General features: G+C 40.6%; 3 protein-coding genes and 4 non-coding genes across 8 annotated transcripts; 6 read left to right on the top strand and 1 right to left on the bottom strand.

Moving 5' to 3' along the window:
• Positions 1-12: 12 nt before the first annotated feature.
• On the bottom strand, positions 13-3,162 carry dcun1d1 (DCN1, defective in cullin neddylation 1, domain containing 1 (S. cerevisiae)). Of its 2 annotated transcripts, XM_062428753.1 has the most exons (8): positions 3,127-3,162; positions 2,262-2,475; positions 1,903-2,071; positions 1,278-1,408; positions 1,117-1,199; positions 906-1,002; positions 770-807; positions 13-670 (listed from the first exon to the last, which is right to left on the bottom strand). In XM_062428753.1, exons 1-8 carry the CDS (start codon positions 3,127-3,129, stop codon positions 566-568), a joined length of 840 nt encoding a protein of 279 aa, XP_062284737.1. In that variant the 5' UTR covers positions 3,130-3,162; the 3' UTR covers positions 13-565. The 2 variants fall into 2 exon arrangements, with proteins under 2 accessions (XP_062284737.1, XP_062284738.1); XM_062428754.1 differs by lacking the exon at positions 770-807.
• Positions 3,163-3,574: 412 nt separating this feature from the next.
• setd9 (SET domain containing 9) lies at positions 3,575-4,535 on the top strand. The gene is made up of 2 exons (XM_062428760.1): positions 3,575-3,754; positions 3,841-4,535. The coding sequence occupies exons 1-2, from the start codon at positions 3,699-3,701 to the stop codon at positions 4,361-4,363; spliced, it is 579 nt and encodes a 192-aa protein (XP_062284744.1). The 5' UTR covers positions 3,575-3,698; the 3' UTR covers positions 4,364-4,535.
• A 1,938-nt stretch (positions 4,536-6,473) lies between these two features.
• On the top strand, positions 6,474-11,604 carry eif4a2 (eukaryotic translation initiation factor 4A2). Its single transcript, XM_062428759.1, has 11 exons — positions 6,474-6,539; positions 7,693-7,750; positions 7,852-7,984; positions 8,218-8,357; positions 8,766-8,934; positions 9,027-9,136; positions 9,457-9,600; positions 9,987-10,124; positions 10,236-10,325; positions 10,639-10,718; positions 10,805-11,604. Exons 1-11 carry the CDS (start codon positions 6,511-6,513, stop codon positions 10,947-10,949), a joined length of 1,236 nt encoding a protein of 411 aa, XP_062284743.1. The 5' UTR covers positions 6,474-6,510; the 3' UTR covers positions 10,950-11,604.
• On the top strand, positions 8,024-8,097 carry LOC133991291 (small nucleolar RNA SNORD2). Its single transcript, XR_009926995.1, has one exon. It is a non-coding gene; the product is annotated as a small nucleolar RNA SNORD2 (small nucleolar RNA).
• Positions 8,592-8,667, top strand: LOC133991290 (small nucleolar RNA SNORD2). The gene has a single exon (XR_009926994.1). It is a non-coding gene; the product is annotated as a small nucleolar RNA SNORD2 (small nucleolar RNA).
• Positions 9,204-9,381, top strand: LOC133991289 (small nucleolar RNA SNORA81). Its single transcript, XR_009926993.1, has one exon. It is a non-coding gene; the product is annotated as a small nucleolar RNA SNORA81 (small nucleolar RNA).
• LOC133991288 (small nucleolar RNA SNORA81) lies at positions 9,695-9,878 on the top strand. The gene has a single exon (XR_009926992.1). It is a non-coding gene; the product is annotated as a small nucleolar RNA SNORA81 (small nucleolar RNA).
• Positions 11,605-13,506: the final 1,902 nt, after the last annotated feature.

Genomic DNA, 13,506 nt, shown 5'->3' with positions numbered 1-13,506 from the left:
ACTGAGGTCCAGCAGCTTTAAAGATACCAAATTGAAACATTTATTTTACTTTATACATTTGTGTTTGAAGAAACAGCATTATGCTTAAAAAATTACAATCAATGTTTTATACTGACTTGTCACACAAATGTATCATAAAACAAATCAAAATTAGGAATGCACACAAGAGTATTAAAATTCAATTCAATATTTAAAGAACAACATCCCCTGGTAAACCCTCGTGTTTAGATTACAATTCAAAAGTGTGTCTATCTACCTGCTTTTGAGCAGAGCCCAACCACATCAATGAACCAGGTGGGCCAAGATGGTGACTCCTCTCTAGTTGGCTTGAGCGCACACAAAAAAGCCCAATACTTTAGTTAAAAGTTCCAAACCACCACAAGTTGACCAACAAAGTGATATGCCTTTTTTTTTTTATATATATATGTACATACACATACACACATATATAAAGTCTCTGCTGTGTAAAATATTTCAGTCCTGAGGGTTGAAAAGGCAACATAGTTCTCAGCTCAGTGCGGTCCACTTTCTCCATTCACTGCGCTCTCTTGTTTTTGTGGAAACCTCACATGGATGTTCCTTCAGCGGAGCCCTTAAACTGCCGTGCTTTTGGTCCCGATGTGTGGCCGTGCAAACTCCACAAAGTCGTCAATAAGGACAGGCCATGCTCCTGTTGAACAAACAAAGTGTTAAATAATTTGACTTTAAACAACATGTATGAAGACATGATGATTGCTAACAGTGATATTTTAATATTGTTAAACCATACTAGGCCTGTGTGACGCAGGGTAGCAGCATCAACCACATCTATAACATTATGGGGGAATAATTACGGGTCACAGATGTGTCTCGTCATGTGTCTACACAGCGTGCACATTTTCAAATGAGCAAAACTCTGTACAAACCTTCCTCATCATAATTCGACATGTCATCTGTGATCATTGTGCTGAAATCTAGTAAGAGGTTCCAAGTGTCCTTAGGAATCGATCTTTTGTGGTGCTCCTGCAATACAAGGCACAGGGTAAAGCTCAGGCAACTTAACAGAGAAATGATGATCGTTGAATCTTGACAGTACGTTTATCCAAATGTACACACGGTGTGCTGTTATTAACTTACAACTAAAAATGTGTTCCACAAGTCCAGGAACTTGAATCTTCCAGCCAGTACTAAATTCCAATATGCAATTGCCATTTCTAAATCTAAAAAAGAAAAAAATGGCATTAAATGTACACCAAAACCTTTTTGATTTAAAATGATGACCCAGAAAAGATCCTTACCCAAGCCTTTCTGGCCAGGATTCTTTGCAAAATTAAATGTAAACTGGTAAAAGTCCTTAAATCTCCCTTGGTCCTTTAACTCTTGCTCCATCTTTGGCAGCTGAGCTTTTAGCTTGTCTATACTGTCACACCTGGGGAAACAAAGCAGACTTTTACGGTCTAATGGACCACAAAAAAACAGTTTTTCCAGTGCATTACATTAAATATGGATTTTTTAAAAACATAATTAGTTCTAATAATTACACAATATGTATTTCTATAAATACAATTCCAAAGATAATATTGGCTTATTTGTGGTGTCATCAAGACAAAACCTAAAACATCTAAACTTGTATGTAGTTTTGGCAGCAAATGGTATGAATCAATTTACAATAAAAATAGATAGTTATAATAAAGTTAATACTCTAGATACAAGCTCAAATAAAATCATGCAGTATGTATTGTAAGATAAATCAATATAATGAATAAAATATAAGTCTAAGTATTTTATTTTAGACTTGCACCATAATCCAGGTTCCATTCACTGCGTGGAGGAACAATTTCAGGATTTCTCTTCTGGATGTCAACACAGTTTGTTCTCTTTTTTTTGGTTTGTCTGTTTGTTTGTTTTTAAAGACAATCTCACCCTTGCTCTGACATGCCATCCATGAACTCCTGTTTTGAGAACTCGCATTGTGTTGCTGCCCTGAACTTCCAGGCTATGAGGAGAACACTTATACTGGCTGGGTCCAGACCCAGGTCATCACAGAACTGCTGGATCCCGTCGATGCCGATCTTGTTGTCATCGTGAGGATCTAAATGTAACAGTGTGTGTGAAGAGTGATTTCATTGATTAGTAATGTGCAACAAGAAAAGTGAAAAGTCAAATCAATCAATATCACTCATTTTATGCAGTATTGAACTATGTGCTATATTCATCTACTGTCCATAACATCTGTAAGTGTAGTGGTCCTTAACTCTAATTAATTAAATGACTGTCCATACCTCTGTATCTGTTGTACAGCTGTTCAAGCTTCTTCTTGTCTAAGGCCCCTTTTAGATTTGGAACATAGAGCTCTGGATTTTGGAAAAACTTGTCGGTCGCAACATCTAGTTTCCAGTCATTCTGTGCCAGGCAGCTCAGTGCAGTCTTCTCATTGGATTGAGTGAAAATCATGAACTGACGAACTTTATCCTTCTGTGAGGACTTCAGCTTGTTCTGCAGAAATATAAGAATACACAGATGGACTAATGTCAGGAACAGCACTGGCAACCATTAAACACATTTATTTGATGCAATAAGTGCATCTGTCAATGGTCAAACCGGAACATTTCAACAACAACCTGTATACCACAGCAGGACTCTTCCCATTCAAAATTCCACACAAAAGCCACGAAGGATAGGCTAGCTGTTAGCTGTATCAACACTGAACCAGGGAGAAACACATCTGTATACCAGCCATAAGAGAACTAGCAATAACATGCTATCCTGACAGCTCTGACCGACTTACAAGGTATTGACTGTCATTTGGCTAATATAGTGACATTTATGATAACACCGAACAAGCAGTATAGTCTTAAATTCTCTTAACACTAATTCATAGCTAATGTTGCTATAGAGCGTGTCATTTTGTTGGTCAGTTGGTCTGAAAAGCTAGCTAGTAAGCTTAGCAGGCTAACGTACTGTTACCCTGAGCTAGTTAGCTCAAGCTAACGTTAAGAGCTACGTTTGTTTGTATTTTATAAAGGTAATTAAAGCTATTAACACAGGATGTTGGATATATTAATCACACCCAACGTAACAGTGTATGTATGTAAGCACCGTTTACATTTGCATCGCCGCACAAGAACAAAAAGAGACATTTCTTACCATGTTTGTCTTCGCCCGACTCCCCTTCCTCCCATCCAGCTGGCTAACTACGTGTAAAGTTTTCACGAGTCAAGCAAGACATCTTTCCGGTTGAGCCATCGTTCTTCAGAATAAAAGTACACATATACTCGCTCCTGTTTTATTATTATTATTTATTATGTCCCGAAAAGTGTCAAATGATTCGATTTTTATTCATTACATAAGACACACATGTATGGTAAAGTATATCTCATGAAATTTTGAGGGTTCGGCTACTCATTTGGAAATATCCATAAGGGTCCTCTTTATTTTGAAGCGACTTGTCGGAAGTGACTAAAGGATTGATGAGAATAAGCTAATTCCTTCATGTCAGAGCTTTCAAACACCGCTCTGAATGTTTAGAGCAGCTCTTAAAAGATTTCAGAGCAAATGGAAGTCATACCGACACAGATTTGTGCCCTGGGTCGTACTGAACCTTTCTAAAAATGAAAAAACTCTTCGGCAAGTGAGGGGGCGCTCCAAGGACAAGCTGCTCTCAGATGAAGAGGTTTCAGGGAGCCTGCTGAAGCTCTTCAGAGTTCTGCGCAGGAGTCATGGGGCTGATCATGGGCAGCAGCTCCGAGCAGTTCAAAGTCACTTCCTCAGGCAGGTAACAGGTGATGAAGAGCAGTGTGGAGGAAACCCAGTCTGTGCACATGATGCCATGTTACAATCTCTGGGATTTTGTATTGACAGGAAGCCTAGCACGTTGCACTTTGCAGGAACTGGAGTCTTTGTCACCAGGGGATTTGTACCCAAGGGAGCTACAGTTGCCATGTATCCTGGCACAGTCTACCAGGCCTATGAGCCCATTCTTCTCCAGTCCATCGGAAACCCCTTTGTCTTCAGATGTATCGATGGCGTCTTGCTTGATGGAAATGACAAAGGCATATCCAAAATGGTGTTCAAGTCATGCAGTGGAAGGGACCGTATAGGCCCCTTCATGATGAGTGACACCAGCTGGCTGACTGCCACCCCACAAAACCCACTTGCTGTGGGTCAGTATGTGAACAACTGCTCCAACGACTGGCCTGCCAACGTGTGTTACCAGGAGTATGACGTGCCTGACAAGTTTCCCATCGAGCTCCGCCAGTGTCTTCCTAATATCAACTACAGCCTGGACATACAGAGACCTCTGCGCTGTGTTGTCCTGGTGTCACTCAGAGACATTAAAGCCGGGGAGGAACTGTTCTCCAACTACTTCACCATTGTGCGTTAGAGTCAAAGTACACTCCAGTGTTCTGCTGTGGATGGCAGCACAATAGATAAAACACTTTTTTCTAAATTCAAACTCTATTTTAATCATGATCATCTGACTTAGGCTGGGGAAAAATTACACCTCTATTTGTATAGTGAGCATTGGAATAAAGGCTAAAATTGGCTAGAATGATTTAATAAACAATAAATTATATACACAAGAAACAACTGGTCTCATTTCACATCACATTTACAGGTATGCATTGTAGAAATAGTGTATAAAGATGGATGCAAGATGGGCAACTGTTGGACCTGCATGTCCAAGACCAAAGTTGTTGTTGCAAGTAGTATTTAGATCCTGTAGTCAAGTGAAACCTTCAATAATGCAATGTAAAAATACTCCATAACAATTCCTGAAGTCAAAGTTACCAGAAAAAAAATGTTGCCAACCAAATGTACCACAGTATCAAAATTAAAAAATATTAATTAGTCAGAATAGTAATTTCAATAGTTGTCTGTTGTACTGAGGCGTTGCCTGGTTCTGATGGGTTATATGACAGGTACTCTTTAGTGGGGCAGGTGAAAATACAAAAAGCAAAATCCAGGATATTTCACTTGATATTTGTCCTTTAGTGATGCAGACAAGCATTGAAACAAACCAATGCACTCCGTCTTCAAATGAAATAATGTTGTGACATGTTATTCTTCGAGCATACAGGCAACCAAACATACCAAAGCGTATCAACTATAAGTCTTCATCAGGGTCTGACAAATGTATAATCAATCTGATTTATGTGTTTAAAAGAATCAAAGTGAAGATGGAGTACATCGAGGCATATGCAGTAGAGGGGACAATCTATAGACACCCATGGTTAAAAAGGCTCTAAAGAAATGGGAGCATTTCATAGTAATGGGTGGAAGTACACAAACAAGCAACATAGATTGCAGAGCAAAGAGGCACTGAAGGTTGGACCATAGAAAACAATGCAATCCAATAAAAGGCCTGTCCACCCTTCACATGATAGGAATACATAAGGAAGGTCTACAGATGCCAGGACACAGATACAAGACAACATGTTGGTTATTAGTGTAATAAGGATCACTCCAGTCTGTGGTGGAAATGTAGCAGTACTGCCCTCTGCTCCCTAATATACCACAGCTCACTCATCAATGCAAGGAAGAGAAGTTAAATACAAATGCTCTGCTGGCAGAAATCCCTCTTCTAAACTCCCTGCCAGTTAAAACTGTTAAATAATGATGTGGCTGTACATATCCCTCAGTATATAAATTTTGTTCTCACTGTACTACAACCGTTAGCTCAATTTACAATTTTATATCCATAAAGTCCCCCATCCACTCAAAAATATGTTTTTCTTGTTGCTTTTGCATTTTGATGTTTGACCTGCACTCCAGAGAACGATGTATGTGCAAAGTTTGAAACTGGAAGTCTGTTTTTACATTAATCTGCTGGGAGTGAAACGTTCCTCTGTGCTCATAGAAAGTCTGATTTTCAGGGTTAGGCCCATGAGCATGATTTGTAACATCACAACTAGTTTGAAGCCAATTCTGATCGTATAATCAACTAACGAAAGTGTAATGTGGAAACTTGAAGCCTCCTGTGCACAAACAAAGAATAGACAGTGAAGAGAGATTATGTGTTCAGCAAAACTTTAAAAAAAGAAACAACATTTGCATGTTTATAGATTCTTGAATTCCTAATGAGGGAGAAGGAGATGTAATTTTAAGAATTTTTAACAAGATATACTTATTTAAAATGCATCTTAACTTATGCCTGGAGGGGCCTTTAATTATACCTGCATTGGCACTTCCACCCTGCAAAAATGTTGCACAACCTTGTCATTTTTGAGTTTTGACCCGTCCGAGCCACTGTAGCAGCCGAAGCACGCTCTGTTACTGCAATATCCTTCCGCTGAGAAATATAGTGTGGAACAATAGTCATATTTTTAACGGTTACCGAAATATACCAATACTTACATCAGATAGTAGATAAATGTAGTGTGATCCAAATATTACGCCGGTCAACGTAGACTGTATTGTCAACAAAATCGAGAATTTAAGTTCATCAGTGAAAGTAGTCCGGCCACATAAAGGCAGTTGGCGTCGCCATCAGCGGTCTTTCCAGTCGCATGCTGAAGTTGGGTACAGATCATGTCTAGCGATTCTGCTGATTACAACAGGTAAACTTACACATTTTAGTCACTTTATTACAACAATACGCAATGTTTTGGTCTGGTAAAATCGTCTTATACTGGTGTTGACGCTGATTGGTGCATTAGTTATTATTACATTGGTTACCGAGGCCCAGCCGTATCCAGGGCAGTTAGTTAGCTTTGTAACGTTAGCTATGCTGCTAAACCGCAGTTACTAATAGCTGTTACTGCAGATCAGATTGTATATGTTTAACCTGGTAATAAAATCACACGTTAACGTTATCAAACCTGATATATACTATTTCACAACTGTTTTGTTGTTGGTAACGGGTGTTGGTTTGAATCTAAACAGCTTTTGGGCCAGGCCTTAGCTCGGCCTCAGGCAGCACAGGCCCGACTGTCCGACATGTTTGCTAGCCGTGAGAGAGGCGCAGCTCCATGTTGAGAAACGCCAAAAAGTGTGCAGATGTGACCTTTTTTAATTGCTTTTGATACACAGGCTAATATGAAACACACGAATGAGCTGCTGTGCTACCCTTTAACATTACATAATCGGGGGGAGTGTGAGGGGTAGTGAATTGAGCCCTGCGTGTGGAGTTTGACACGAGTCCCGGACTATGTAACGAGATATTCAGGGCGTAACCCGGACCATCTATAGACCCACCACTAATGCTACACGTCTCTCGTAGCTTGTACAATTTGAATTGCTTAAATTACATATAAAATGGGCAAGTTTTTAATGAGCATCTTAACATGCTGTCCAGCTATAGTAGTAGCCTCCTTACGGTATGACACGTGGTATCACGTGGAATGACCTCCATCTTTTTTACATTTTTTTCCCATTGATTTACTTTATTTCTTAATGAATAATAATGAGACAACACACTGTACATACCTACACTCATTTATCTGGGGATCATATAATGTCGCAAAAACCATCCCTTGACTGCAGGTCTAAACGCTGCATGTCATGACCAAAGAACCAGTTTTATGCCACAAATACAGCACATACTTTACATTGTGTGGATGTATATAATGTACACAAAGGTTTCCTATCTGTAGTCATAAACAATTATAATCTAATAGTTCAACTATATCAGTCCTTACTTTTTTTTAAAAATGACTAATAGGCTAAATTGATTCCCAGTTAACTTTGATCCCCTGTCTTTTTTCTCAACAGCTCAAGAGATAGAGACCATGGGGGGCCCGATGGAATGGAGCCTGATGGTGTCATCGAGGTAAACATGAAGAAATGACATTTCTTATTACTTCTGACAATATCACTCAAGAATGAAAGTTGTGTACTTACATACACTTTTTTTTCCTTTTCTAAATCCAGAGCAACTGGAATGAGATTACGGACAACTTTGATGATATGAACCTGAAGGAAACTCTTCTCAGGGGAATATATGCATATGGTTTTGAAAAGCCATCTGCCATTCAACAGAGGGCAATTATTCCTTGCATCAAAGGTAAGGAAATTACATGTACAGTAAAATGTATCTATCATTGAGTGAAGTGATGCTTTACCATCTTTCGGGACTTACCCAATAATGGGGATAACTTTTTTTCTAACTGATCACTCAACACTGTTGCCATCATCAGTAACTTATGTTACTGATGTTCCATGTTAACACCAGTGAGGCATTAATTCGTATGATACTTAGATTTATGCAATGACCATGTAATGTTCCCTTGTCATCAGGATATGATGTCATTGCCCAAGCCCAGTCAGGCACTGGCAAGACGGCCACATTTGCCATCTCTATCTTGCAGCAGCTGGACATAGAGCAGAAGGAGACTCAGGCTCTGGTGTTGGCTCCTACCAGAGAGCTGGCTCAGCAGGTATGCTGTTCCTGAGGTCACGATTACCTCAGTCTCAGACCTAGGCAGCATATTGAGGACACTGATTCGAGTATTAAGGTACCCTTTTTCTAAATTTGTCAAAATTCTGAAATGTGAAACAAAACATCCTCTTACGATTGGTGTAGTCCCTGTCCATGGCTGCATTGGTCTAAAAGGTGATCTGGCTTAATTGAATTCATTGTGCTTGAAATATTCATGTTTCTGTAGAAAACTGGGTGATATGATGGCATACCATCTTTCGGGACTGACTCTTGAAATGGAGAGTTCTAATATTGCACACTGATCACACTGACCAGTAATTCTACATTCTTGTATTTTGGATGTCGTGCCACGTCATCTGTACCACACTAAGTGCACTTCTTGTTTGGTGCCTGGTCTCCTCATTAGATCCAGAAAGTAATTCTGGCACTGGGTGACTACATGGGGGCAGCCTGCCATGCCTGCATCGGAGGGACCAATCTCCGTAGCGAAATACAGAAGCTCCAGGCTGAGGCCCCTCACATAGTGGTGGGGACACCAGGACGCGTTTACGACATGCTGAACAGGAGACATCTATGTAAGTATCACGTGTCCAGTCAACAGGAAAGCTCACTTGTGAAATGAATTCTCTCAGAATGTTCTAATTTAATACTTAACATTTCTGCGCAGCCCCAAAATGGATCAAGATGTTTGTTCTGGATGAAGCTGATGAAATGTTGAGTCGTGGTTTCAAAGATCAGATCTACGAGATCTTCCAGAAACTGAGCACAAACATTCAAGTAAGTATCTTTTTGTAGGCAAAATGTTTGAGGATTTACATTCACGGTAGAAAAGTAGACTATAATGTTCTTCTGCATTAACAGAAATCTGCTATAATTGTGTGATTCAGATTGATCTGTTTCATGCAATAATGCTAGCAGAGTATTGCGTGGAAGGAGATTGTGCTCTGTGTTGGAAATGAGATGTGGTCGAACCTCTTTCTTAATGTTCGTTGGCCTCCATCTCAAGGCTCAGTGCAACAATTGTCTGCATTAACATTACCTTTCGATGGTAACCTTAAGGTTGGTGAAGTATCCTGAATATGTGATGTCTTCTTCAGGTGGTTCTGCTCTCTGCCACCATGCCAGCAGACGTGTTGGAGGTGACCAAGAAGTTCATGCGTGACCCCATTCGCATCTTGGTGAAGAAAGAAGAGCTTACCCTCGAGGGTATTAAGCAATTCTACATAAATGTAGAGCGAGAGGTGAGTTTACTTATGTAACTTGAATTAATGCTCTGTTCAATGACATTTTAGGAAGCTTGGTGTTAGTGTAGAAATACGATAGAAGCATAGACTCCACTTCTCTTTAAAGCACCCTGCTAAAACTGCAGGAGCCAGACCTTACAGGTTTAGCTCATGTGGCCGTGTAAGCATGGGTACACCAGGGAAGGAGATTAAAGGCACAGTGTCGAAAATGAGACTTGGAGGGACCTCTTTCTTAATGTCCATTGTCCTTGGTCTCAAGATCCTGTGTCACATGTCAGCTGTTCCTAATAGATGTTAAATATTGGTGTTCTTGGAGGCTTGCATGACAACTTAGTTCAGTTGACAATGTTACTTGACTTTTTTTTTCTTTTTCATGTTTCTAGGAGTGGAAGCTGGACACCCTGTGTGATCTCTATGAAACTCTGACCATCACCCAGGCTGTCATCTTCCTCAACACCAGGAGAAAAGTCGACTGGTTGACTGAGAAGATGCACGCTAGAGACTTCACAGTCTCTGCTCTGGTAGGATCTGTTCTCTGCCCCGCTTGGCTCTACAGCTGCGATGTTTTGCTTTTCAAGTCTGATCAGCGTTAATACTTCCTGTTTTCTTAACAAAGTATTCTCTATTTGCAGCATGGTGATATGGACCAGAAAGAGCGTGATGTGATTATGAGGGAGTTTAGGTCTGGCTCAAGCAGAGTGTTGATCACTACGGATCTTCTGGTTAGTATGAGATACAATGTGCTGTGTGTGGAGGGGGAATGTAAACAATGTGATTAAATATGCAACGGATGTGTTATGACATCATCACCTGAAGTTGTTAAATTAAAACCCAAATTGTCAAAACTGCAAAAGTCCTGAAATGACCAAGCAGTCTAATCTTTTGGGGATATAAAGGGCTCGTTCTCCACAATGGTTCCTACGTAGGATTCTGTTACTTATTAACGAGCGACATTATTGTTCTAGCCATCTCTTTTAGACTTGAAATATAATAGATGTCTTTAATTTTTTATTTTTTTTTTGTCTTTCCCCTCAGGCTCGTGGGATTGATGTTCAGCAGGTTTCCCTGGTCATTAACTATGACCTGCCCACAAACCGAGAGAACTACATTCACAGGCGAGTTGAATCATGAATTGCAGTCATATCTGCTCACGAAGCTCTCCTGCACGAGTCTAACATTGCTCATCTTTTGCTCTCTCCAGGATTGGCCGCGGCGGCCGTTTTGGCAGAAAAGGAGTTGCCATCAACTTCGTCACTGAAGAGGACAAGAGGATTCTTCGGGACATCGAGACGTTTTACAATACAACCGTGGAGGAGATGCCTATGAATGTGGCTGATCTGATTTGAGCCTTGAGATTTTTCCTTTTTTTTTTAATGCAGTGATAGCGATCGTCCACTTGCATTGTGCTTATATTATTCGAGGGGGAGAAAAAAAAACTTCAATGCTAAACCTTGGATCAGAATTTTGGTATGTGTTGAAAGCGAGGTGACTTCTATGGTGGTCCCTCTCTCTGACAGTTGTAGATTCTGACCTTTACAGTCGGCCGGTTGGAGCTACAAAGCCATGGGGTCGGTAAACATTAAGGTCCTTATCAGGTATTTCTTTCCATCTTCAATTAAAATGCGTATATTCGATGTTCTCCACCATTTAGTAACTTTCTTGTGGACTAAAAGGTATAAGTGCTGTATAAAGTCTGCAAATTATGTTATGCTAACATATGTGCAATGTATTGTGGGCCTGCTTAATAGAGGCACTTGTCATGTTATACTGTAAATTCACTTGCTTATCTTTTTGTGAATGTGTTTATTTAAATGTACCTTTTTTTTAATCCCACTTGCTCTATCCGAATTCCTCACTGGTTGGCCATGTATGCTGACCTGTGATTTTACCCTACCATATTATATTGCTATGTCCCCCCCCCCCCCCCTTGACCTCTTTTCAGATTTCCTCCTCCCCAGAATTGTTTGAATGTCTTAATAAACAAAAATTGCTGTTAAATAACCTGGACTTGTGTTTGTCTGTCATGTAAAACTAACGTACACGCTTTAGTTGATACTTAATGGTAGATGGAGTTATAAACTGTCTTTAAGAGCGCTTTCACACCACTAGTTTGATTATTGTGTCCGCACCAGGCAGTAAAATGGTTACTATGTAGCATATAGACTGCGGTGTGGTCCGCGTTCACACCTGCAAACGAATCAAAATTGGTCCGATTGACGATCCCTCATCTTCCGATAGGTCGGCATTTGGTGCGGAGTGAAGCAGACCGAGACAACCTCTTTTGGAGGTCTTGGTCTGCTTGATTTAGTACGCACCCGAGTGCGGTTGGTGCGAAAACGAACCGAATCAGAATGGTCAGAATGGACCAAAAGCTGTTTAGTGCGCACCAACTGCTGTTGGTTTGAAAGCGCCCTAGTATTTGATTCTCGAAGCGGAAGTGCTCCTGATCTGCTATCTTGAAGGCCGCTCCAAACCTCAGAGGAGCCATGTGCCAGGAAACACGAGGGCTTCCTTCCCTGAAGTGTTGTACCGGTCAACACGTCCCGTTACTGGGTGTCGGCTATGGGTTGGACGCTGCAGCTGATCATGTTGATCTCATACATTAGGGCAAAAAAGGGGCAAAACAATGAAGAGTGGGAGTGTTAGTGGAAAATTGGCTACAAGGCCGGTGGTTGTGGCGGTTTACCCAATTTTTGGATAACACCCCCACTGCTTAATTTTTCATTTAGCCTGGCTCATTTTAGCACGTTTTGGGACAATCCGCCAGTGGGGACACATTAAACTCGAAGTGTATCACGCCCTTTTGTGTTTTCTAATTCACTATCTAATTAAAAACCTGTTGAGTCTGAACAACAAATAACCATGAACAACAATTTTCTATTTCCCCCATAAACTTTTATTGTGGATAATAAAGTCACGAAAAGTCTGTCAGCAAGAAAGACATTTCATCACTCATCGTAATCTTCAATTAGTCACCTATGAGGCTAAAAAATCCCTGAGCGTCGGGTTTAATGGGAGTTAAGTCATTTTACTTTTCCCAGAAACATTTAGCCATTACATAATTTCCAGTACTCAAAAGACACTCCGATCATATTATGGGTTATTAAACAATGCTTTCACAATCAGCGTATCAGTAAATACAGACGCAAATAATTAATAAATAACATAAATGCATTCTGCTTGTAGAAACTGTTCCTGTGGCTCCGAACAGGATTCAGACTGCAGGTCCAGGTGTTTGTTGAACAGTTAACCGGCTGCAGAGAGAAAACACTGCTGCTCTGGCAGTGATAACAGTGCACCTTTATTAGTACAGAACGGGTGTGTGCAGACACAAACCGTCAAAAGTCGCTCCAGCTGTTAAAGCTGACAGCTGTCCACTTGCTGCCATAATCAGAAACGGACATCACTTCACGTGACGCTTCACAGTAGAGGATGTCTCATACATACTCTCTTTAAAGGACCAGTGTGTAAGATTTAGTGGCTTATAGCTGATGTTATGCCCAGCTCGTTTAAGAGCACAACAAAGCAGGGAGGACCACACGGCAAGAGCTCAAATGAAAGTAATTTATTAAAGTTAACAAAAATGAATCAAACAATAGTTGTAACATCAAAAATAACATGAACCAAGGCTACTTCCTAACACAATCAAACAAACAAAACTAAACATAAGGAGCCTGAAAGGCACCAGCCTTCCAGGAGGGCCAGAGAGTGAGAGAGAGACATCTTGGCACTCCAGGATTTAAAAAGGCTCCCAACAGGTGATCTCAATCACTTCATGAGGAGGGAGGGACCAGACCATCTAGGGGAAGAGAGAAACACAGGAGTAGAAGGCAAGGCAGACCATCCCCTCTACCATAGAGGCCCAGGGCCGTCACATTCCCCCCCATAAAACGAAGACCCCTA

Source organism: Scomber scombrus, chromosome 11 (assembly GCF_963691925.1).
Source record: "Scomber scombrus chromosome 11, fScoSco1.1, whole genome shotgun sequence".
Taxonomy (NCBI): domain Eukaryota; kingdom Metazoa; phylum Chordata; class Actinopteri; order Scombriformes; family Scombridae; genus Scomber; species Scomber scombrus.
The sequence above is the reverse complement of the archived record's forward strand: the minus strand, read 5'-3'. Positions and strand labels throughout refer to the sequence as shown.